We start from the raw sequence: 25,656 nt of genomic DNA on the forward strand, positions 1-25,656 counted from the left end.
TTCTATCATACATGCAAAATTAAAATTTGGGGGTTTAACTATCCACTAGTTTCCATTATCCACAGGACTGGGATGGGGTCGTCCTATTAGAATGGATGATGCAGATCCTGTGGCTTGTATGATGCCCAGGAGGAGGCAATTTGTCCTTGTTGATTGTGTTTTTTGGTTCTCGGTTCTCTCTGTCTGGAGAAGTCCCTGGTCTCAATAATGCCATGGCAGGATTGATGACTTACAGCTGAGGAGTGGGATGGGAAGAAGATTCTTGGGAGTGTGCCTGCCTCCTACCTCTCTGATGCTGTATGAGTTAGAGCTGCTGCTTTACATGTTTCTGCTTGAGCTACTTGGATATTCTTTATTTGGAAGGTGGAATAATGTTATTTTGCACTGTACTGAAGGTTTTTTTTAACAGCTTTGGTGTTTATTTCTGTTAAATTTTGAGTTGTATGGACAAATCAACAGTTGCAACCTGCTTTACGTAGAAAATCTTCCCGACCTGCTTCAAAGAGGTGTTTGTCAAAAAATGGATATCGAACCAAAAAGGTGGTATTAGGAGTGGTCAAAGAGGTTTGTTTTAAGGAGGGTCTGAAAGGAGGAGAGGAGGTAAAGTGGAGGAGGCCTATCCGGAGTAAATTCCAGTGTGCGACCTAAGTGGCTGAAGGCATGGCTGCCAATGGAGGGGCAATGGGAAGTGGGGGGGAATGCACAAGAGGACAGAATCGGAGGAAAGGAGACTTCAGGTTGCTGGGGGGCTGGTGGTGGGGGGATTGTAGGGCTGTGGGCAGTTACAGAGATAGGGAGGGATGAGACTATAAAGGGAATTTTCATAGTATCATAGTAGGTAAAGCACAGGAGGAGGCCATTCGACCCATCGTGCCAATGCCGGCTCTTTGAAAGAGCTATCCAATTAGTCCCTACTCCTGCTCTTTCCCCATAGCCCTGTAAATTTTTTCCCTTCACGTATTTATCCAATTCCTTTTTGAAAGTGACTATTGAATCTGCTTCCACCACCCTTTTAGGCAGTGCATTGCAGATTGTTACAACTCGCTGCGTAAAACATGTTTTCCTCATGTCGCCTCTGGCTCTTTTGCCGATCACTTTACATCTGTGCCCTCTGGTTACCGACCCTTCTGCCACTGGAAACAGTTTCTCCTTATTTACTCTATCAAAACCGGAGGATTTTAAATTTGTGGAGTTGGGGGACCAGGAGCAAATGTAGGTCAGCGAGGACTGGAGTGATGGGTGAGTTCGGCTTGGTGCAGGATAGGGGACAGGCAGGAGAGTTCTGGATCATATGGTTTACTGGGGGATGCAAAGCTGGCCAGAAGAACAATAGTTGAGCCTGAGGTTTTCAGCGGCACGTTGTCTGAGGTAGAGTCGGAGGCAGGGTGATGTTATGGAGTTGGAAGTAGATGGTTCTTTGTGATGGAGAGGATATGGGATCAGAAGCTCAGCTTGGGGTCAATTAGGAAGCCAAGGTGCAGCATGAGACAGTGGTCGGGAAGGGGTTGGAATCAGTGGCAATAGTATGGAGTTTGTGGCAGAATCCAAAGACGATGGCTTCGAGCACAGCAGAGGGGTCTAAAAAGTGATGGAGAGGTAAAGCTGGGTATCGTCAGCATATATTTGGAAACTACCTGCAAACATGGGGTCAATGTTGTCCAGGGGAAGCATTTAGATGCGGAAGAGGAGGGGGCCAAGGATAGATCCTATGGGGGCTCCAGAGGTAACAATGCAGGGGTGGAAAGAGAAACCCATTGCTGAAATGTTCTGGCTACGATCAGGTAGGTAATAGTGGACCCAAGTGATGGCAGTCCCACTAAGCTGGACAATGGAGGAGAGGTGTTGGTCGACCACACCATTTGCCTCCATGATAGGCTGCAGAGAGGATGAGGAGAGATAATGTACCACAGTGCAATGTTGTTTGTGACTTTGGTTAGGGCTGTTCGGTGCTATGGTAGGGGTGGAAACCTGATTGGGAGATTCAAACAAGGAGTTGCGCGAAAGATGGGTGTGTATTTGAGAAACAAAAACATTCAAGGACTTTGGAAGTTTGCAAGGATGGTTTTTTGAGGAGGGGGGGGGGGGGAAAGATGATGGGTGACAGTTCTTGAGGAGAGGGTGACAGTTTCCTGAGAAAAGGGAAACATTTATAATGGTCAGCTAGCATTGGGTCCAGAAAGATAAGTTGGGTGGACAGCAGTTTAGTGTGAATGGGAGTAGGAGGTGGTTCTCATGGACAAGATGAGTTCAAAGAGAACGTGACATGAGGGGAGATTGGAGAGAAGCTAGAGAGAAAGGCTTAGGGTTAGAGCAGGAGTATCCTGGGTCAGGGGGTGCCGCTGTCTTGGTGGGCAAGAGGAAGGAGGGAAAGCAGCAAAGCCAGCTGAACGTATGGTCTTAGTTTCGGTGATTAAGAAGGTGAGGGTTTTGGGGGCAGGGGAGAGGGTCAAAGGAGATATTTGATAGTGGAGAAAAACAGTCAGTGGTTATTTTTGCTGTCCAGGATGATCCTGGAGTAGTGGGTGGTTTTGGCAGAGGACAGTGAGGCCTGCTATTGCCTGATGTGATCCAGCCAGATCTGGTGAAGGATGGCTAATCCAGTTGTGCACCAGATGCACTGACGTCTGTGCCCCCAACATAGCTAAGCTGTACCTCTTGTAGGATGGGCGACGATGATAAACGTGTAGAGGATCAGGGCAGAAGTTGAGATCAACCTGTCTGCTGATCCGCAAACCTTTCCTAAAATATACTGACTACTTTCTTGGATTGATATCATAGCCTGTGTTTTTGTTCTAGAGTTCTATTCTGAAGGATCAGTTTGCAACGCATTGAAATCATGAGTCATAAACTCACCAAGGAGGAGATAGAGGAACAGTTTGAGCAATTCTTGAAAGAGGTAAGTTATTTTTGCTCTAGTAGAGCTCTGTTTTCATCGAAGATATTTCTGAATTTAACGTTAATTTATTTGGAGGTGATTTCTTGTGGGTTGGTTGCATGATCCATGATTTTAATTGTATCAGTAAATTGCAGCAGTACACACAAACTGCAATTAGGAACTTACATTTGAGCAGTTACAAAATGCACGTGAAGGTGGGCATGGAGAGCAGTTTGGTACACTGGATTAGAACACTGTGGAAAAGTGATCGCAGTCCCATTGTGCTGAACAATGGAGGACAGATGTCCGTCGACCACACCGTGCAATTTACCTCATGGGAAATGGTTTGAATCCAACCAAGCTCATGGGATGAACGCCTTCTTTCTCTGACCTGCATGAAAGAGTCAAAACCAAAGTGAGTTTGTGGACAGTCTCAACCCAGTTCCTTGTGGACATGAATTCACAGCCCCAAACTACTCTGAAACTAGCAATCTCGCTCATAGACATGAGATTAACCAGCGTCGTAAGAGAAAATGTCACACTAATACAGTATGATAAGCTCTCCTGAGGCTGGGTTAAAACATCTAGGCCCAAAGTTTCCGCTTTGAGCTGGCGCAAGTTTCTGCTAAAAGAACATAAGAAATAGGAGCAGGAGGAGGCCATCTGGCCCCTTGAGCCTGCTCCGCCATTCAACAAGATCATGGCTGATCTTCTACCTCAACGCCATTTTCCTGCATTATCCCTATATCCCTTGATGCCTTTAAAATCTAGATATCTAGATAAATCTAGATCTTTGTTTTGAATGTACTCAATGACTGAGCCTCCACAGCCCTCTGGGGTGTAGAATTCCAAAGATTCACCACCCTCAGAGTGAAGAAATATCTCCTCATCTCAGTCCTAAATGGCCTACCCCTTATTCTGAGACTGTGACCCCTGGTTCTAGATTCCCTAGCCAGGGGAAACATCCTCCTTGCATCTAATCTGTCGAGACTGTAAGAATTTTGTATGTTTCAATGAGATCACCCCTCGTTCTTCTAAACTCTAGAGAATACAGGCCTAGTCTATTCAATCTCTCCTCATACGACAATCCCGCCACCCCAGGAATCAGTCTGGGTGAACCTTTGTTGCACTCCCTCTATGGCAAGTATATCCTTAGGTAAGGAGACCGAAATTGTGCACAATACTCCAGATGCGGTCTCACCAAGGCCCTATATAATTGCAGTAACATATCTTTACTCCTGTACTCAAATCCTCTTATAATAAAGGCCAACATACCATTTGCCTTCCTAATTGCTTGCTGCACCTGCATGTTTGTTTTCAGTGACTCATGTTCAAAGGGACCTGGGTATCCTTGTACATCAACATTTCCCAATCTCTCACCATTTAAAAAATACTCTGCATTTCTGTTTTTCCTACCAAAGTGGATAACTTCACATTTTTCCACATTATATTCCATCTGCCATGTTCTTCCCACTCATTTAGCCTGTCGATATTCCCTTGAAGCCTCTTTGCATCCTCCTCACAACTCACATTCCCACCGAGTTTTGTGTCATCAACAAACTTGGTAATAATACATTTGGTCCCCTCATCCAAATTATTGATATAGATTGTGAATAGCTGGGGCCCAATCACCGATCCCTGCGGTACCCCGCTAGTGATAACCTGAAAAAGACCCGTTTATTCCGACTCTCTGTTTTCTGTCTGTTACCAATTCTCAATCTGCTGGAAGTCTTAACGCGCATCAAGGTAGATAAATCTCAATAGGAGGCATATGACATGCATAGGCAGCTGGGATCAAGTGGATCCCTTGAAGAGTATAGTGATTGCCGGAGTAGAGTTAAGAAAGAAATCAGGAGGGCAAAAAGGGGACATGAGATTGCTTTGGCAGATAAGGCAAAGGTGAATCCAAAGAGCTTGGACAGGACATACCTGGAAAATTGCCCAGGTATGTCCTGTCCACAAAAAGCAGGACAAATCCAATCCGGCCAATTACCGCCCCATCAGTCTACTCTCAATCATCAGCAAAGTGATGGAAGGTGTCGTCGACAGTGCTATCAAGCGGCACTTACTCACCAATAACCTGCTCACCGATGCTCAGTTTGGGTTCCGCCAGGACCACTCGGCTCCAGACCTCATTACAGCCTTGGTCCAAACATGGACAAAAGAGCTGAATTCCAGAGGTGAGGTGAGAGTGACTGCCCTTGACATCAAGGCAGCATTTGACCGAGTGTGGCACCAAGGAGCCCTAGTAAAATTGAAGTCAATGGGAATCAGGGTGAAAACTCTCCAGTGGCTGGAGTCATACCTAGCACAAAGGAAGATGGTAGTGGTTGTTGGAGGCCAATCATCTCAGCCTCAGGGCATTGCTGCAGGAGTTCCTCAGGGCAGTGTCCTTGGCCCAACCATCTTCAGCTGCTTCATCAATGACCTTCCCTCCATCATAAGGTCAGAAATGGGGATGTTCGCTGATGACTGCACAGTGTTCAGTTCCATTCGCAACCCCTCAGATAATGAAGCAGTCCGAGCCTGCATGCAGCAAGACCTGGACAACATCCAGGCTTGGGCTCATAAGTGGCAAGTAACATTCGCGCCAGATAAGTGCCAGGCAATGACCATCTCCAACAAGAGAGAGTCTAACCACCTCCCCTTGACATTCAACGGCATTACCATCACCGAATCCCCCACCATCAACATCCTGGGGGTCACCATTGACCAGAAACTTAACTGGACCAGCCATATAAATACTGTGGCTACGAGAGCAGGTCAGAGGCTGGGTATTCTGCGGTGAGTGACTCACCTCCTGACTCCCCAAAGCCTTTCCACTATCTACAAGGCACAAGTCAGGAGTGTGATGGAATACTCTCCACTTGCCTGGATGAGTGCAGCTCCAACAACACTCAAGAAGCTCGACACCATCCAAGATAAAGCAGCCCGCTTGATTGGCACCCCATCCACCACCCTAAACATTCACTCCCTTCACCACCGGCGCACTGTGGCTGCAGTGTGCACCATCCACAGGATGCACTGCAGCAACTCGCCAAGGCTTCTTCGACAGCACCTCCCAAACCCGCGACCTCTACCACCTAGAAGGACAAGGGCAGCAGGCGCATGGGAACAACACCACCTGCACGTTCCCCTCCAAGTCACACACCATCCCGACTTGGAAATATATCGCCGTTCCTTCATTGTCGCTGGGTCAAAATCCTGGAACTCCCTTCCTAACAGCATTGTGGGAGAACCGTCACCACACGGACTGCAGCGGTTCAAGAAGGCGGCTCACCACCACCTTCTCGAGGGCAATTAGGGATGGGCAATAAATGCCGGCCTTGCCAGCGACGCCCACATCCCGTGAACGAATAAAAAAAAAAATACATAAAGGCCAAAAGAGTAACTAGGGAGAGAGTAGGGCCTCTTAAGGATCAACAAGGTCATCTATGTGCGGAACCACAAGAGATGGGTGAGATCCTAAATGAATATTTCGCATCGGTATTTACGGTTGAGAAAGGCATGGATGTTAGGGAACTTTGGGAAATAAATAGTGATTTCTTGAGGAGTGTACATATTACAGAGAGGGAGGTGCTGGAAGTCTTAACGCGCATCAAGGTAGATAAATCTCCGGGACCTGATGAAATGTATCCCAGGACGTTATGGGAGGTTAGGGAGGAAATTGCGGGACCCCTAGCAGAGATATTTGAATCATCGACAGCTACAGGTGAGGTGCCTGAAGATTGGAGGGTAGCAAATGTTGTGCCTTTGTTTAAGAAGGGTGGCAGGGAAAAGCCTGGGAACTACAGACCGGTGAGCCTGACATCTGTAGTGGGTAAGTTGTTAGAGGGTATTCTGAGAGACAGGATCTACGGGCATTTGGAGAGGTAGGGACTGATTAGGAACAGTCAGCATGGTTTTGTGAGAGGAAAATCATGTCTCACAAATTTGATTGAGTTTTTTGAAGGGGTAACCAAGAAGATAGATGAGGGCTGTGCAGTAGACGTGGTCTCCATGGACTTCAGCAAAGCCTTTGACAAGGTACCGCATGGTAGGTTGTTACATAAGGTTAAATCTCACGGGATCCAAGGTGAGGTAGCCAATTGGATACACAATTGGATTGACGACAGGAGGCAGAGGGTGGTTGTGGAGGGTTGTTTTTCAAATTGGAGGCCTGTGACCAGCGGTGTGCCTCAGGGATCGGTGCTGGGTCCGCTGTTATTTGTTATTTATATTAATGATTTGGATGAGAATTTAGGAGGCATGGTTAGTAAGTTTGCAGATGACACCAAGATTGGTGGCATTGTGGACAGTGAAGAAGGTTATCTAGGATTGCAACAGGATCTTGATAAATTGGGCCAGTGGGCCGATGAATGGCAGATGGAGTTTAATTTAGATAAATGTGAGGTGATGCATTTTGGTAGATCGAATCGGGCCAGGACCTACTCCGTTAATGGTAGGGCATTGGGGAGAGTTATAGAACAAAGAGATCTAGGAGTACAGGTTCATAGCTCCTTGAAAGTGGAGTCACAGGTGGATAGGGTGGTGAAGAAGGCATTCAGCATGCTTGGTTTCATTGGTCAGAACATTGAATACAAGAGTTGGGATGTCTTGTTGAAGTTGTACAAGACATTCGTAAGGCCACACTTGGAATACTGTGTACAGTTCTGGTCACCCTATTATAGAAAGGATATTATTAAACTAGAAAGAGTGCAGAAAAGATTTACTAGGATGCTGCCGGGACTTGATGGTTTGACTTATCGGGAGAGGTTGGATAGACTGAGACTTTTTCCCCTGGAGAGTAGGAGGTTTAGGGGTGATCTTATAGAAGTCTATAAAATAATGAGGGGCATAGATAAGGTCGATAGTCAAAATCTTTTCCCACAGGTAGGGGAGTCTATAACGAGGGGACATAGATTTAAGGTGAGAGGGGAGAGGTACAAAAGGGTCCAGAGGGGCAATTTTTTCACTCAAAGGGTGGTGAGTGTCTGGAACGAGCTGCCAGAGGCAGTAGTAGAGGCGGGTACAATTTTGTCTTTTAAAAAGCATTTGGACAGTTACATGGGTAAGATGGGTATAGAGGGATATGGGCCAAGTGCAGGAAATTGGGACTAGCTTAGTGGTATAAACTGGGCGACATGGACATGTTGGGCCGAAGGGCCTGTTTCCATGTTGTAAACTTCTATGATTCTATGATTCAATTCATGCCAGTATATTACCCCCAATTCCACGTGCTCTAACTTTGTTCACCAACCTCCTGTGAGAGACCTTATCGTAGGACCTAAAATGCATTAACATAATCACAAACGTAAAATCTGCAATGAATCAGTGCAGTTCAGCAGCTTAACGTAGTGTAATCTTTTGTTTGCTTTTTTACAATAAAAAAAATTCATTGATGTGTTTAAGAGATGTATTTAAGAGTGGTAACCTGGTGCAGTTTTATTAAAGCAGCTGAAAATGGGCTTATGACTTAAAAACAAGCATTTTTAATAAAGCTGTCTAGTCCTATCTGTGAATAATCCGATTTTAAAATCACTGAAAATGACTCAAAAAAACCCTACTGAAGCATTTACTAAATAGTGCCTTTGCGCCTAAAAAAAAAGCTAGCATAATTTTAAAACCCGCCTTGAACAGTGCAGGCTGATGCAATTGGCAGATACTGACCATCCTCGTTGTTTCGAGCGGGGGGGGGGTGGGGTGACCAATTTTGTGGGCGGGGCTAGTTTCCACAATTTTTTTTAGCCCGCTCAAAACATTGAGAAAACTCTATTTACGCCGGGTGCAAATTACACCCGGCATAAATCGAAATTCCTCTGTTTTACGCTGATTCGGCGAGATTGCGCTGAAAAGCCAGTGCAATCGAGCAGAAACTCTGGGCCAGAGTTTGGGCAGAGTGCAAGGAGCTTTACTCTTTATTGGCTGATGCTTTACTGGGCTTGGGAATGCTTGATGCTGATACTTTGTGGCAAAAAAATTGTCATGTTCCCTGGTATGTTTGTCCTTCACTGAGTGCAAAATTCACTGCTGATACATTTTCGAAGTGAAAGGAAATAAAATCGCCTTTGACAAAGACCATGGCAAATTTCAGTTATCTTTTTTAAAGCTGTGGCATGGCATTAAACAAAAGTTCCTAAAATTAAATGTTCTTCGATAGTATTCCTTGCATTGAATCATTTCATTACAGTGCCACACCTCTAGGAAATAAAGGAAGCAAGATTTATAGAATCATAGAAGTTACAACATGGAAACAGGCCCTTCGGCCCAACATGTCCATGTCGCCCAGTTTATACCACTAAGCTAGTCCCAATTTCCTGCACTTGGCTCATATCCCTCTATACCCATCTTACCCATGTAACTGTCCAAATGCTTTTTAAAAGACAAAATTGTACCCGCCTCTACTACTGCCTCTGGCAGCTCGTTCCAGACACTCACCACCCTTTGAGTGAAAAAATTGCCCCTCTGGACCCTTTTGTATCTCTCCCCTCTCACCTTAAATCTATGCCCCCTCGTTATAGACTCCCCTACCTTTGGGAAAAGATTTTGACTATCTACCTTATCTATGCCCCTCATTATTTTATAGACTTCTATAAGATCACCCCTTAACCTCCTACTCTCCAGGGAAAAAAGTCCCAGTCTGTCTAACCTCTCCCTATAAGTCAAACCATCAAGTCCCGGTAGCATCCTAGTAAATCTTTTCTGCACCCTTTCTAGTTTAATAATATCCTTTCTATAATAGGGTGACCAGAACTGTACACAGTATTCCAAGTGTGGCCTCACCAATGCCCTGTACAACTTCAACAAGACATCCCAACTCCTGCATTCAATGTTCTGACCAATGAAACCAAGCATGCCGAATGCCTTCTTCACCACCCTATCCACCTGTGACTCCACTTTCAAGGAGCTATGAACCTGTACTCCTAGATCTCTTTGTTCTATAACTCTCCCCAACGCCCTACCATTAACTGAGTAGGTCCTGGCCCGATTCGATCTACCAAAATGCATCACCTCACATTTATCTAAATTAAACTCCATCTGCCATTCATTGGCCCACTGGCCCAATTTATCAAGATCCCGTTGCAATCCTAGATAACCTTCTTCACTGTCCACAATGCCACCAATCTTGGTGTCATCTGCAAACTTACTAACCGTGCCTCCTAAATTCTCATCCAAATCATTAATATAAATAACAAATAACAGCGGACCCAGCACCGATCCCTGAAGCACACCGCTGGACACAGGCATCCAGTTTGAAAAACAACCCTCCACAACCACCCTCTGTCTTCTGTCGTCAAGCCAATTTTGTATCCAATTGGCTACCTCACCTTGGATCCCATGAGATTTAACCTTATGTAATAACCTACCATGCGGTACCTTGTCAAAGGCTTTGCTGAAGTCCATGTAGACCACGTCTACTGCACAGCCCTCATCTATCTTCTTGGTTACCCCTTCAAAAAACTCAATCAAATTCGTGAGACATGATTTTCCTCTCACAAAACCATGCTGACTGTTCCTAATCAGTTCCTGCCTCTCCAAATGCCTGTAGATCCTGTCCCTCAGAATACCCTCTAACAACTTACCCACTACAGATGTCAGGCTCACCGGTCTGTAGTTCCCAGGCTTTTCCCTGCCGCCCTTCTTAAACAAAGGCACAACATTTGCTACCCTCCAATCTTCAGGCACCTCACCTGTAGCGGTGGATGATTCAAATATCTCTGCTAGGGGTCCCGCAATTTCCTCCCTAACCTCCCATAACGTCCTGGGATACATTTCATCAGGTCCCGGAGATTTATCTACCTTAGTGATGAGTGAGGGGATGGTAGATAGTAACAAAGTATTTCAACTCAGTTTTCACACAGGAGGTGGTTAGAGATTGTAGAACACTTAGAGGAGCTTATTATTCAAAGTGGTGATAAGCAAAGAAAGAACTTGTATAGAACTTTGGTAGGAAGAATAAAGAGGCCACATATTCCTTGGAAAATAAGAGTCGAAATGAGGTAGAGGAGCAGAGGGATCTGGGTTTTAGATACACAAATCACTAAAAGTAGTCTCGCAGGTTATAAAGCTATAAAAAAAGCAAACAAAGTACTGGGGTTCATTTCTCGAGGGATAGAACTGAAAAGCAGGGAAGTTATGTTACTCTCTGTTCCAAATCTTATGTTTAATCCTTTATCCAAGGCCCCTGGCTCTAGACCCTTAACTACTGGAAACAGTCTGCTTCAGTTTTTCAAGTATGTCTTATTTGCTCGTACCAAGCAGCATCCTAGTGAATTTGCATTGTACCTTCTCTAAAGCTTCAATATCCTTCTAACAGTGTGGAGCCCAAAACTGTATATGGTAATCTTTTTGAGGTCTTAATAAGGTTTTGTAAAGGCTCATCATTACTTCTTGGCTTTTATATTCTATGCCTCTTGTGATAAAACCTAGAATTCCATTAGCTTTTTTTTAAACAGGTTTATCAACCTATGAAGCTGCCTTTAATATCCTGTGAACATGTACCCCCAAATCCCTCTTCTATTCCACAGCACTGAGCCTATTTCTATTCAGTGCATAATCAAGGCTTTTTTTAACCAAAATGCATCAGCTCATACTGACATTGAATTACATCTGCCACGTGCTAGCACATTCCCCCATCTTATCAATATCCTTTTACAGTTTCCTTTGGTCTTTTAAAGAATTAACTATATTTACCATTTTGGTATCATCTGCAAATTTCCACACCACTCCATCTAGGCCTATATCAAAATCATCGATATTCACATTAAACAGAAGTAGCCTCGGAACTGAACCCCTTGGGACACCAATACCACATCTAACCACTCTGAAAAATTGCTCTTAACTCCTACTATCTAACAAATTTTTAATCCACTTTGCTATCCTCCATCTAATTCCATACCCCTTAATCTTCTGTAGTAATCTCCTATGTGGTACCCTGTCATAGGCTGTCTTAAAGCCCTTGTACATTGTATCCACTGTATTTCCCCCATCTACCATGTCAGTTACCTCTTCAAAGAATTCTATGAGGTTTGTCTAGAACGATCATCCCTTTTGAAATCTGCTAGCTACTACTATTTTCTCTTAACTGGGATACGTGGTAATTTCATCATTGAGTGGGAGGGAGGGTAATTGGACCAGGGCTCCAATATAATTCAGTTTTCATTTTAAAGCCATACATTCATGTCCTTATTTTTACATTTCCATTATAAATCCTCATGTCCATATTTATAAGGGAAACTATATCAATTAGTGAGGCTATAATTACACTCTCCTGCCAGTAGGGGCACTGTGGTACCACTACTGGCAGGTGGGTGTAATTAAAGAAATAAGAAAAGAAAGACTTGCATTTATACAGCACATTTCACAACCTCAGGACATCCCAAAGTGCTTCACAGCCAATGAAGTACTTTTGAAGTAAAGTCAGTGTTGTAATGAAGGCAAACATGGCAGCCAGTTTGCACACAGCAAAGTCGCACACGCAGCAGTGAGATAAATGACCAGAAAATCTGTTTGTGATGTTGGTTGAAGGATAAATGTTGGTCAGGACAACGGTAGAATTCCCCTGCTCGTCTTTGAATAGTGCCATGGCATCTTTTAGGTCCACCTGAGAGGGCAGACAGGGCCTTCTTTGATGTCTCATCCGAAAGAAGAGTTAAAGCTAGACAACGTTACGTAGGCACTTTCCATTATAAATGGGGACATAGAATTTATAATAGAAAAAGTGCGCGCAGATGTAAGATTTTTAATGTACCTTTCAGTTCATATTCAAGATACAAAATTTATTATTTGTATACACCTGTTTTGCATTTTATTTTCGCTTCGGTCTTTGATTCTTAAACGCTAACCTTTGATGCAAAGTACTGATACTGATGTGGGCCTGCTTGCATTAAAATTATGTAGTTGCAAAGATTGTTGCAAGTACATAAAATAGGGAGCATTAGCAACTAAAATAAATTATGTACTGGCTTACAACGAGTTACAAGGCAGTAATTCAAACCAGAGGTTCGAGTGATGGCACATGCAAGTGTTTTTCTCGGGATTTTTTTGCCTTTGGTGGGTATAAGCAAGTTTCAAGTAGCTTCCTTTCAACAAATTTTGAATTCCTTTCAAAAGTTGGTGTTACGGGACATTCTACAAGTCTCCTTCCATGATTGGAAATACTGATTTGCCCTCAATGGTTTTAACTTATAAAATCATTATTGGATTATTATTAAACCTTGATCAGTCTTTGTTTTTCTGTTATAAGCAGATATGACATGTTGAAACATTTTTGCCCGTAAAAATTGTGTTCTTAGAGTGAAAAGTATCATTTCAGTAAGTTTATAATTGTCTGTATAATGTGTAGCATTATTCTACCTTTTTGAGTGTGAAAAATAACTAATAATTGTTCAGTCCAACTCTCAACAGAAAACCATGTGGGATTAGAGGAATTCTGATTACCTTGTGCACATTTCCAGTCTGTTTCAGATGAATCTGTTGATTTGGGAAATTCACCAAAATCCAGTGTTCTGAGTTCATTGGGGCAGCATAAGAGGAAGGAAATCAAAAAAGATACAAAACCATGGTGGATTAATGATGATGATTCTGATGAAGGACGTAAGTAGCTGTTTTGTCCTTGTACAGCTGCAGTATGATGACTGTTCCATGAAGGTATGCCACATGAGGGTAGCAAAGCATCATGACAGGGAAGCCTTTAAGTGCTTTACAATGTGATTTCTAAAATGCATCAATCTGTATGTGTTCCACTTTTTTCATTTAAGCTGCCATTACATTAAACTGAAACTGTCAAAATTTGGTCTTCCTGCTTTCCTGTTGCTTATCTTTTAATTTACTTACTCTTATCTTCTTTTCTTTTGTATTATTTGCACTTCTTGGCATGTTTCTTATCTTCTTCATCCAAGAACCCCCACTGAGGAGGTTTTCCAAACTGAAAAGACAGCCAGCAGTAGTTGATGTTGGCATTGAAACAACGGAGAAAGAAATTGGTGAAGAGAGTGATGGAAGTGTGCCGTCTCAAAGTCCAGGTTCCCCGGAGGGTATTTGTTTTTCATAATCATGAGAGTGTACTGTTCCAGTAATTTAGAAAGTAGATGAGCACTAAGCTTAAAGTTCTTCTCACCACATACTTGTCCAGAAACATAGAAGCTTGTAACAATGCATAGACATAAAAAATGATTGAGAAAGCAAAAAAGATAGACCTTGCATTTATGTAGCACCTTTCACGTCCTCAGGATGCCCCAAAGCACTTCACAGCCAATGAATTACTAAGGGACAGTAAAGCTCTTTTTAATAATTTTGATTTTTTAATGATGGTAGGAAGCCAGGTAACCTACTCTCAGGCCCTCACAATGGGCTTGATTTTCGGATGGCAGGTTCGTGGCGGGGGGCGGGGGGGCTCCGAAAATCGGGGATTGCTGGGGCTGGTCCAGAGCCCGGCTCCAACCCGCCCACTTCCGGGTTCCCCAGTGATGAGCTTAGATGGGCGCGCAGCCCCCGCATGTGGGACTCCCGCCGGCAATTAAAGCCGGCAGGATCCCACTTAAACCAACTAATTAGATAGTTCAGGTCGTTTGCACACCTGATTGACATGATATTTTAGGAGGGGTGGGATTTTCAACTCAACTGAGACTGTTTCCCGTACTGGGGGAAACACTCCCAGTTGAAATAGACGTGTTGCAGCCACCAGCCTGTGGTAGCTACAAAGGTCCATTTGACAGGTGGTGGGGGGTGATCCTCCCTCATTGCAGGAGGCCACTCTGTCACTTTGGACAAAGTTTGGCCTCCACCACCCTCCTCCTAACAATAAAATTCACCAACTTGCAACCTCAACTCCGGTTGTGCAGACACATTTACCTACATTGCGGACCCCCTCAAACGTACATCTTCCGCATTGGGTACGCCATAGCTGCAGTCATGATCTCCTTGGAGGACGAACAGCATCACCAGCCTCGCCGGCCACACCGTCCACCTCTGACACGTGGAGCTCCACAACACAATGCTGTGACACATCCACCTGCACAGCAGGAGGGAGGCCAACTGCAGAGAGAGATGCGTCACAGAAGGCACTACCCTCGCCACAGGGTCTACAGACTGAGGCTCAGCTTCCTGGACCTCTCTGAGCAGCAGTGCAGACAGAGGCTCAGAGTCACTCGACATGTAGTCGTGGACATCTGCAGCCTCCTTCATGTCGAGCTGCTCCCGGCTGGCCCGAGCACCATCTTCTTACCTGTCACTGTCAAAGTCACCACTGCCCTCAACAACTTCTCCTCCGCATCCTTCCAGGGTGCCACCGGGGACATCGCTGACGTCTCTGTCGTCTGCACAAAAGAGCCCTCCAAATACACCTACACCCACTCTGCAGTGACACAATGGGTGGCATCAGTTGTGGGTCTTCATAGTGATCCTCAGGAAAGGGCATTATTGCTCAAACCAGACAAGATTTGCAAAGACGTGGCAGTAGTGGTGACAATATAATATGTAATGTGAGTTGATCAGAAATCAAATATAAGTAAAAACCATGACAAACCCTCAAACACCCTTGTACATCCCCTTCATGCTCACGACACGTTTGCCTTATGCTTCCTACTGCACATATGAGATGCATGCTCTGTGGCTGCAGCACAGGTAGTGGCAGTTTGGGTGAGGCTGACCATGAAAGAGATGCATGAGAGGGTGAGTATGAGATAGAGCCATGAGATTGTATGAGGATTGGGTTGAGTGGTAGTGGTGGGATGAGTACTGGGGAGGTGAGTAAGTGCAGGTAAGATGAGGATGAGGTTTGAGTGGGTGTGAGGAGTGATGTGACAGAGTAGTGTTGGCAGTGCAGAAGGAGATGTGGGGTGGGGGCGGTGATGTGGTAGACGGAGTGTAGGGGAATGAGTAAGTGTACTCACTTCGGCTGACCTACTTAGGTCATTGAAGCACCTCCTGCACTGTATGCAGGTGGGCGATATGTTGGTGGTGCTGGTGACCTCCTCTGCCACCTCCAGCCAGGCCTCCGTGGTGGCAGAGGCAGGCCACTTCTTCCCCTTTAAATAGGGCTCCTCCAGCTGACAGCCTACGATGCTGTTGCGCAGTCCTCCCGCTGCACAGCATTCCAGCACGAAACCCGGAAGCCAAAGTAAATGCCTTCAATTAGGCTGCGATCGCGTACGGAGCACCCCGAATTCACTGGGCACGTTACCCATGCGCCCAGTCGACCCCCCGCTGCCAACCCGCCTCCCTCCTAAAATCGAGCCCACTGTTGCTCTTCCAATGGGTCCAATGAGTTGTGTGAGAGTCGACTTGGTAGACTTGCCCACTTTATATATTTAAAAAAAGCCCTTCCTGTGCAGAACTACCTAGCTTCTTAATACCTCTCCCTGTTGAAATAGTGTAGATCAAGAATTCACTATGAAAAATCTGTGGTGCAAACCTGTATCTTGCTACTTCAGTAATGTGCAGTTAAATTTGACTTTGCAGCAATTCTTTAAAGGGGGATAAGAGTTCAACATTTAATCCTTTATTGAACACCACCCGTCCATTTTTATTTTTCAGTTTTCTTTTCTCTTTAACTTTTTTCATTTTTAATGATTAAGGGATTTGATTGGGTAGACACAGAGAAACCTTTTCCTTTAGCGGGAGTAATTCAGAATAAGGGGGCATTATCTTAAAATTAGAGCTAGGCTATTTAGGAGTGAAATCAGGAAGCACTTTTTCACACAAAGGGTAGTAGAAATCTGGAACGCAGTTCCTCCAAAGGCTGTGGATGCTGGGTCAATTTAAATTTTGAAGACTGACATTGATGATTTTTGTTAGGTAAGGGTATTGAGGGATATGGAGCAAAGGCGGAACAAACCTCAATTAGATCACCCCTCAACCATCTAAACACAAGGGAATACAAGCCAAGTTTACGCAACCTGCCCTCATAATTTAATCCTCTATATCCCAGTATCATTCTGGTGAATCTGCGCTGTAGCTCCTCCAAGGCCAATATATCTTTCCTAAGTTGCTCAAAATTGAATGCAGTACTGTAGATGGGGTATTGCGAAGGCTCTGTACAACTGGAGTGTCTCTTCCTCACTTTTGTATGCCAACCCCCTTGAGATAAAGGCTAACATTCAACTAACCTTTTTGACTACTTTTTGTATCTTTGCACTAGCTTTTAGTGATTTGTTTACATAGCCACCCAAATCACTTTGCTCCTCCACAGCTTCTAGTCTCTCGAAGTTTTAATGTACTCCACAGGTAATGTCTACAATGTACATTTCTGAAGAAATATGTCCATTTAACACTAAACCTATTTTCTTTTCACTTTTCTTGGTAATTTAACAGATGTGCTGGGAACCAATAAGAGCTTTCTCAAATCCCAGAGGACCTCCCAGCCCATTGCAGAAGCTGAAGAAGAGCAACAAGAGGAGAATATTCTGCTTCATGAAGGCGAGAGGACTTCTGTGTCTATCAGCAGAGACAGTTTGGAACCAAATGGTAGGAAATGTTTTGTGAATTTTGTAAAAAGAATTGGAAAAGGGAGAAGGAGAAAGTGTTAATTCATTTGCAGTCCCAGAATGGCACTCACCTTTTAATAAAATTACTTTCACCTTTTATTAAAATTAATTTAATTAGCTGCATCATTTAAATAAATAGCAACCTAACGTACCTACACTAGATGCAAGAGAAAAACATTAAAGCATGGTGCTTCATATTCTCTAATAGTGGGAGGAGGGATACTTTCAGTTAAAAAGCTTGTGAGTTACTGTTGTAAATACCTAGATTTGGCAATTCCAAATGGAAAATGTTACATTTCATGCATTGAGAACATTGAATTTGCTGTGCTCAGAATGAAACAAGATTAAAACAAAACAGTGTTGTAATAAAAGAATTGATCTGATACATGTGTACCGAAAGGGAAAACAATAGAACAGTTTTATATGTACAATATATTGGGGTAAATTTTAACTGAGAAGGGAGGGGCGGAGAAGAGGGGAGGAGGGTGGGGGGGAGGGGCAGAGAAGAGGTGGGGAGGGAGAGATCAGTGGGGGGGGTGTGGGGAGGAAGAGATCGGTGGGCGGGGGGTGTGGGGAGGAAGACATCGGGGGGCAGGGAAGAAGATCGAAGGTTGCTGGAGGTCGGTTGAAGATTCTGAGGTAGGTGGGGGTCCACCATCAGGGTGCGGGGGGTTAGCGGGGAGAGGGGTGTGGGTTTGGAATCGTGGGGATCCTGTTGGCCAGGTGAGCTTGTTGGGCCTGAATGAAGCGCTCCTGTTCCTCTGGGCCCACAAGCAGTGCAATAAAGGCTCTCACCTCATGGATCTGGCCCTTCCCGCCTGATTTCACCTGACGTGAATGGGAAGCGATAGGAAACCTGAACAGGGAAGGTTAAATTAATTTTGTTGTTCCAACACACAAAATATTAAGTGCCTCAAATTTCTCAGTGAGGTACATTGCCCTTTTAAGTATTGGCCGCCGGATTTAAGTGGGGACGGGACTTCCTGATGTCCATTCTCCACACGGAGACAAAACTGCCTGGGTTAAATCCAGAAATTGGAGCTCGGATGCAGTCCTGCTCTGAAAACAGTGGATTTTTACTTCCCACCCGTTCTTGGGGTTAAAATTTACCCCATTATGTGCACTATACATGTATTCCACCCCAACACAGACCTGACTGCATGTTATGCTGCCATTTTTGTGTTGCTACTATGTGATCACTGCTCTATAGTGATGAAAAAGTGACAATAGAACTGAATTCTAAGAAATATTATAGTTTGCCTTTCGCTGAACTAATTGTGATACAAATAATTAATTTGCATCCTATTGTCTGCGATTTGAAAGTTGAATAAATGTTAAGTAGGATCTACGTTATGAAGTATTCTTCAAAGCTAAAATAGGTTTTTTATTCATTCTTAGAATCTGTCATGGCATCAGGACCTGGGCAAAATACTCCAGGAGTTGGACTCGATACACTCGAAGAAGAAGAAGAGAAAGAACAGTTCTTTGCTAACCTCGAGAAGGGAGTCTCCTCGACTATTGACTATTCCAGGCTTAACAAAGAGCTGGAATCAACAGATTCAACACCTCTGACTGCTTTGAATCAGTAAGATAAATCTTCTGTTCTAGGCAGAATTGCAACAATTCTCAAAATTCAGTGTTTGGAGTGTCCTATTCACTTTTAAAGGGAGGAAAAGCTGTTTGGAGTACAAATTTCTCCCATATATTTTGAGGACATGCATGAAGATCAAACCTAGGGTGGATAAGACCCCTATTCCGGATTGATTGCATCCGCGAATATTAAAAGAAGTTAAGGAGGAGATAGCAGAGGCACAATTACATATATATAAAAATTCACTAGAAAAGGGAATAGTGCCAGAGGACTGGTGGACAGCTAGTGTTATTCCTATATTTAAAAAGGGAGATAGAACAAGTGCAGGGAACTATAGACCAATTAGCTTAATGTCAGTGGTAGGAAAGATAATGGGATCTTTACTCAAAGGTGTAATAGAAAAAAATCTAAAGAACGAAAATATAATAAAGAGTAGTCAGCACAGATTTCAGAAGGGTAAAGTCACACTTGACCAACATTATTGAATTTTTAATAGGCCTTCGATAAGGTACTGCATTGTAGACTCGTGACTAAGGTCAGAACATGTGGAGTCAGGGGACAGGTAGCAGAATGGATAGCAAGTTGGTTACAAAACAGAAAACAGAGAGTAAGGATTAAGGCTAGCTACTCAGACTGGCAAAAGGTGGGTAGTGGTGTTCCACAGGGATCGGTGCTGGGACCACTGTTGTTCACAATTTACGTAAACGATTTGGATTCGGGAATCGGATGTACAACTTCAAAATTTGCGGACGACACCAAATTAGGGGGTGTAGTTAATACAAAGGAAGAATGCATCAAAATGCAAGAGGACGTTAATGAACTTGCAGAATGGGCATGTAATTGGCAAATGAATTTTAATATAGATAGGTGTGAAGTGGTGCATTGTGGTAGGAAGAATAAGGAGGCCACATACTGCTTGTATAATAAGTGTCTAAATGAGGTAGAGGAGCAGAGGGACCTGGGGTACAGATACACAAATCACTAAAAGTAGCGACGAAGGTTAATAAGGCCATAACAAAGGCAAATCAAGCACTAGGGTTAATTTCTAGAGGGATGGAATTGTAAAGCCGGGAAGTTATTTTAAACTTGTATCGAACCTTGGTTAGACCACACTTGGAGTGTTGTGCACAGTTCTTCTCTCCATATTATAGAAAGGATATAGAGGCATTGGAGAGGGTGCAAAAAAGATTCACAAGGATGGTACCGGAACTGAGAGGATATCCTTATCAGGAAAGGCTGAACAGGCTGGGGCTCTTTTCTCTAGAAAAGAGAAGGCTGAGGGGTGACCTTATAGAGGTCTTTAAGATAATGATAGGGTTTGATGGGGTAGATGTAGAGAGAATGTTCCCACTTGTGGGGGAGTCCAAAACTAGAGGTTGTAAGTATAAGATAGTCGCTAATAAATCCAATAGGGAATTCAGGAGAAACCTCTTTACCCAAAGAGTGGTAAGAATGTGGAACGTGCTACCACAAGGAGTAGTTGAGGGAAATAGCATAGATGTATTTAAAGGGATGCTAGATAAGCACATGTGGGAGAAAGGAATAGAAGGGTATGCTGATAGGGTTAGATGAAGTAGGGAGGGAGGAGGCTTGTGTGGAGCATGAATACTGGCATAGACCAGTTGGGCCAAATGGCCTGTTTCTTTGCTGTAGCAGATACCAGATTTTGCAGTAACATTACTGTTTAAAAATGCTTTCTCTTGTTATTGCATACATAATATATATTGCATATATAGAGTTATCGGTCCAGTCTTTTTTCTTTAAAACAATATTATGTGGTAATTCAGTAAATCCAGCAGCATAATGTTATAAGCATAATTTATGGGAGCAGCATATTTCATTAATTCAAGCATGTATTGTCACAACTTCCCAACCATTATGGTTGGATAATAGTGGGCAGAGTGAGTCCAAATTCCTGATATGTGCTGCTGGGGGGTGAGGCTCCCTGTTCAGAATAGTATAAAATTATTTAAGTCACTTAATGCTAATTTCTTTTCAGTTTAAGGATTCAGTTTCACTGAAATTAGTTTCTTGCAAAAATCAATTTGAGGATATTCACTTTAATAAGGATTCTTGTGAATGTTTTTAGTATTCTGATTTTGGTGTTGTACCATGTTGTAGATATCTGATTCTATCCTGTGCATATTAAGATGCAACTGACGAAACCACTGCACAATGGCTCTTACTAAGCTTTAGTTTAAAATAATGATTGAATATGTGATGGTAGAACACTGCAGATTCCTCTCAGAACTAATGTGGACAAATGTACAGAAAAGTTCAATGATATAGGCATTGAATTAGTATTAGTATAAGGTACTGGATGAAAAATTGATGAGGTAAATGTTTGTTTCAATTTTTGAGAGGATAGACATGCAGGAGTCTAGCATTTTATCTTTTGATTTTATTTCTAGAAATGAAGACAGGCTAGGAACTTTAGAGAGTGCGGAAACTAAGGAGGAGGATGAGTCAAGACCTAAAAGCGTCACAGGTAATGTTATTAAAAGCTTAGGAAAGAATAGGTCACGTGCACCACATGTGACTGAAACTCCTTTGCAACTACTACAAACAAATTACTTGTTATAGCTAATATCTTGTTAAATCAGTGTTGTTTATTTTTGTTTTTTTTGATTTTTAAAAAAAAATCACAAGTCTAATTTCACTGTTCAATAGTAACTTGACTGGGCTGTTCGCTAGAACAGACATAGTTAAGACAAGAAATGAAAATTAAAAGGATTTCGTTTAGGTAAATAGGAAAAATCTGTTTCCACTGGTCAGGGAATTAATAACTAGAAAGCATAAATTTAAGATCCTCACCAAAAGAACAAAGGGAGAGTAGAAATTAGGAGAATTTTTTTTAATGCAGAAAGTTGTTTTAAAAAGTAGCTTTAAAAAGAGAAGTGTATAAATATTTTTCAAAGAAGAAAAGTAAACGGTGTAGAGAAATGGAACAAATCGGATAGTTCTTTCAAACAGACAGCATAGGGACGATGGACCAAATGGCCTGCTTTTGTGGCTGCAAGATGTTATGAAATCAATGTTTATGTAAACTGTAGAAATCCCAGTAATTTTCAACAGTAACTAATGTCTGATTTACATTTCAAGTAGCAGTTATGCAATGGTTCTGCAATTTGCTGGGCTCACAGAACTTTGGAAATGTGCCTTGTTTACATTTTGGGGTTGATTTCATATTGCTGGTGGCTCTGTACTTTTTTTGTACTGTACTTTATTTATTTCTCTCTTTGGACTGTCGTGGACATTCACCTAGACCAGGAATATAGTAGAAATCATGAAAAGTAAAAGCTACATTTAGGACTATTTTGGTCTGGGTTGAGGGGTCTGTTAAATTTACATGATGCATAGCGAATGAATTCTCGAATTTAGCCAGAACCTAGCAGGAAAATGAAATGCCTTGACATTCTGAGCAACATGTTCAGATTCTGACTCATTTATGTATTCTTCAATGTGACGTATGTGGTCACTTAGAAGTACAAACTGTTGAAAGTGCAGTCTCAACTATAAGTTATTTTTTTAGGAAATACTACAGCTTGTTTCTGAGTTACTTGCATTAAGTACTTTTGCAATAAAAAAGAATTGGAGTTTCTCCAAAACTAGAAGATTGAAGCATTTTGTGGCTGGTAGAGATTAGAAATGTAAACAATGACCAGGGGCCCGATTTTCGCACCCGGTCTCGGGTGCGTTCTCGGCGGGGGGGCCTCTAAAATCCCGAAATCGAGGAGCGGGACCGGATCGCACCTCGATCCCGCCCACTTCCGGGTTCGGCGCTGACGTGCGGGGGTGCATGCGCAGCCCCCGCTGGTGGGAATCCCGCAGGCAATTAAAGCCAGCGGGGTTCCACTTGAGTGTATTTATCTAGCTATTTCAGGTCATTAAATGACTTGATTGAGCTGTTTTTTTAACAAGTGTGGGATTTTACGGTGAAATGAGAAATTCTTTCCCATACTGGGGGAAACACTCACACTCCCAACGGACGTGTTGCAGCCAGCAGCCCGTGGCAGCTGCCAAGGTGCATTCCACAGGTGGGGGGGGGGAGAGCCTTCACCAACGCAGGAGGACACTCCGTAACATTGGGCAACGCCTGCCCTCCACCACCCTCCTCCAAGCAAGAAGATTCACCGGCGTGGAAGGGCAACCCCTGTGCGAGGACACACTTTTCTACCGTGCACAACCCCGCAGACCGACACCTGCCAGATGGGTGCTACGTTGACATCCTCGGAGGACGAACAGCCTCAGCAGCCTCGCAGTCCACGCCGTCCGCCTCAGAGACGTGCATCCCCACAACACGGTGCTGTGGCACATCCACCTGCACAGCAGGATGGAGGGCAACCGCAGAGAGAGATGCGTCGCAGGAGGCACTACCCTCCGCACATGGTCTACAGACCAAGGCTCAGCTTCATGGACCTCTCTGAGCAGCAGTGCATACGTAGGCTCAGAGTCACTCTCCAGGTAGTCGCCGACATCTGCAGCCTCCTTAATGACGAGCTGCTCCCGGATGGACCAAGCAGCATCCTCTTACCCGTCGCCGTCAAAGTCACCACTGCCCTCAACTTCTTCGCCTCCGGATCCTTCCAGGGTGCCACGGGGGATATCACCGGGGTCTCTCAGTCGTCTGCACACAAGTGCATAAGGCAGGTCACCGATGGGTTGTTCCGCAGGGCCTCGACCTATATCAACTTCACCATGGATGAGCGCAGCCAGACGGAGAGGGCGGTTGGATTCCATGATGTGGCTGGCTTCCCACGGGTGCAGGGTGTAATCGATTGCACCCACATCGCAATACGGGCACCTCCACATGAGCCAGGGCTGTTCATCAACAGGAAAGGGTATCACTCCATGAACGCCCAGCTCATTTGTGACCACCGCCAGATACCCTGGCAGCTGCCACGATGCCTTCGTCCTCAGGGAGTCCACCGTCCCGCCCCCCTTCCACACACCCAACACCGGCAACGGCTGGCTCCTCGGCGACAAGGGATATCCCCTGCACACGTGGCTTATGTCACCTCTGAGGAACCCCATTACCGAGCCGCAGCGTCGATATAATGACAGCCACATTGCTACCAGGTCTACAATTGAGCAGGCTATAGGGCTGCTCAAGATGCGCTTCAGGTGCCTTGATCGTTCCGGGGGAGTGCTCCAATACACGCCACTCTGAGTGGGACGAATTATAGTTGTCTGCTGTGCCCTGCACAACATGGCACTACAGAGAGGGGAGCCGCTGGAGGAGGCCCCATGCACACCCGCCACCCACATTGAGGACGACAATGAGGAGGAGGAGGAAGAAGAGGAAGAGTACGAGCAAGAGGAGGAGGAACGACCCATGGCCCGAACACCGGCTCACCTGCGTGCTCGTCAGGCCAGGGAGGATCTCATATGCCAACGGTTCTCCTAACATCACACTGTGTGAGGCGTTCACATGTCATAACGTGCACAGACGAGGGTCCATACAGACTCCCTCCACAGAAGAGTGGTGCCTGTACACCTGCACCCACTGTATTATGCCCAATGGGTGGGACGGGGTGGTCGTCGTCATGATGAGGCGCACGAAAGGGACATATTGCACAACCCTCAGAATTATGGACAAGGGGTGGCAGCATTGGTGAGAAAAAGTGACTTTATTTCGTGTTGCCATTCAAAGACTGGAAATAAAAAGATAAGAAATAGACAAACACCCTGGTGCAATCCCTGTGTGCTCACGGAACTTTGGGTTTTCGTTTCCTGGTACCCCTACGTGGTGCTACCCCTGTGGCTCCAGCAGAGGTGGTGGCAGGTTGCTCCTGTTCATGCCCTGACCTGGTAGATGCTTTAGGCCGACGCCCCCTGGGTTTCGGTGCCCGTGAGGGCGCCCCCACAGCCTTCCAGGCTGCAACCGGGGACATCCCCGGTGTGTCTCAGTCATCTGCGCAGATGAGCCCTGCAAATACACCTACACCCACTCTGCAGTGACACAATGGGTGGCATCAGTGGTTGGTCCTCATAGGGATACCCAGGAGCGGGCATTATTGCACAAACTGGACAGGATTCGCGAAGACATAGCACTAGTGGAGCCAATATCATGTGTGATATGAGTTGTTCTTTAATTCAATAGAAGTAAGAACCATGACAAACCCTCAAACACCCTTGTGCATCCCCTTCATGCTCACAACACGTTTGCCTTACGCTGCCTACTGCACATATGTGATGCATGCCCTGTGGCTGCAGCACAGGTGGTGGCAGGTTGAGTGAGGCTGGCCGTGAGAGAGATGCACGAGAGGGTGAGTATGGGATAGAGCCATGAGATTGTATGAGGATTGGGTTGCGTGGTAGTGGCGGGGTGAGTACTCGCGAGGTGAGTAGGTGCAGGTAAGATGAGGATGAGGTTTGAGTGGGTATGAGGGGTGATGTGACAGAGTAGTGTTGGCAGTGCCGAAGGAGATGTGGGGTGGAGGCAGTGTTGTGGCAGGCGGAGTGTAGGGGAAAGACTACGTGTTCTCACTGTGGCTGACCTACGGAGGTCATTGGTGCGCCTCCTGCGCTGTGTGCAGGTGGGCGATATGTTGGTGGCGCAGCTGACCTCCTCTGCCTCCTCGAGCCAGGCCTTCTTGGTGGCAGAGGCAGGCCGCTTCCTCCCGGCCGCCGGGGGGAGGATCTCTGTCCTCCCCCTCCTCCTCACCCCATGTATTGATACCTGGGGTGAGGCATCATTAAACTGGGAGCAGCCTTCCCCCTGG

The 25,656-nt window shown here is 44.8% G+C and overlaps 1 protein-coding gene across 1 annotated transcript in view; it reads left to right on the top strand.

The window, feature by feature from the left end:
• Positions 1-25,656, top strand: part of cep162 (centrosomal protein 162) — a 139,982-nt gene that overhangs the window by 3,314 nt on the left and 111,012 nt on the right. The window contains exons 2-6 of the mRNA XM_067983879.1: positions 2,797-2,896; positions 13,312-13,450; positions 17,168-17,320; positions 18,739-18,925; positions 21,343-21,419. Of these exons, the coding sequence (XP_067839980.1) occupies positions 2,837-2,896; positions 13,312-13,450; positions 17,168-17,320; positions 18,739-18,925; positions 21,343-21,419 (616 nt within the window). The 5' untranslated portion in view covers positions 2,797-2,836. The remainder of the gene's footprint in view (positions 1-2,796; positions 2,897-13,311; positions 13,451-17,167; positions 17,321-18,738; positions 18,926-21,342; positions 21,420-25,656) is intronic.

Source organism: Heptranchias perlo, chromosome 5, assembly GCF_035084215.1.
Source record: "Heptranchias perlo isolate sHepPer1 chromosome 5, sHepPer1.hap1, whole genome shotgun sequence".
NCBI classification, from domain to species: Eukaryota; Metazoa; Chordata; class Chondrichthyes; order Hexanchiformes; family Hexanchidae; genus Heptranchias; species Heptranchias perlo.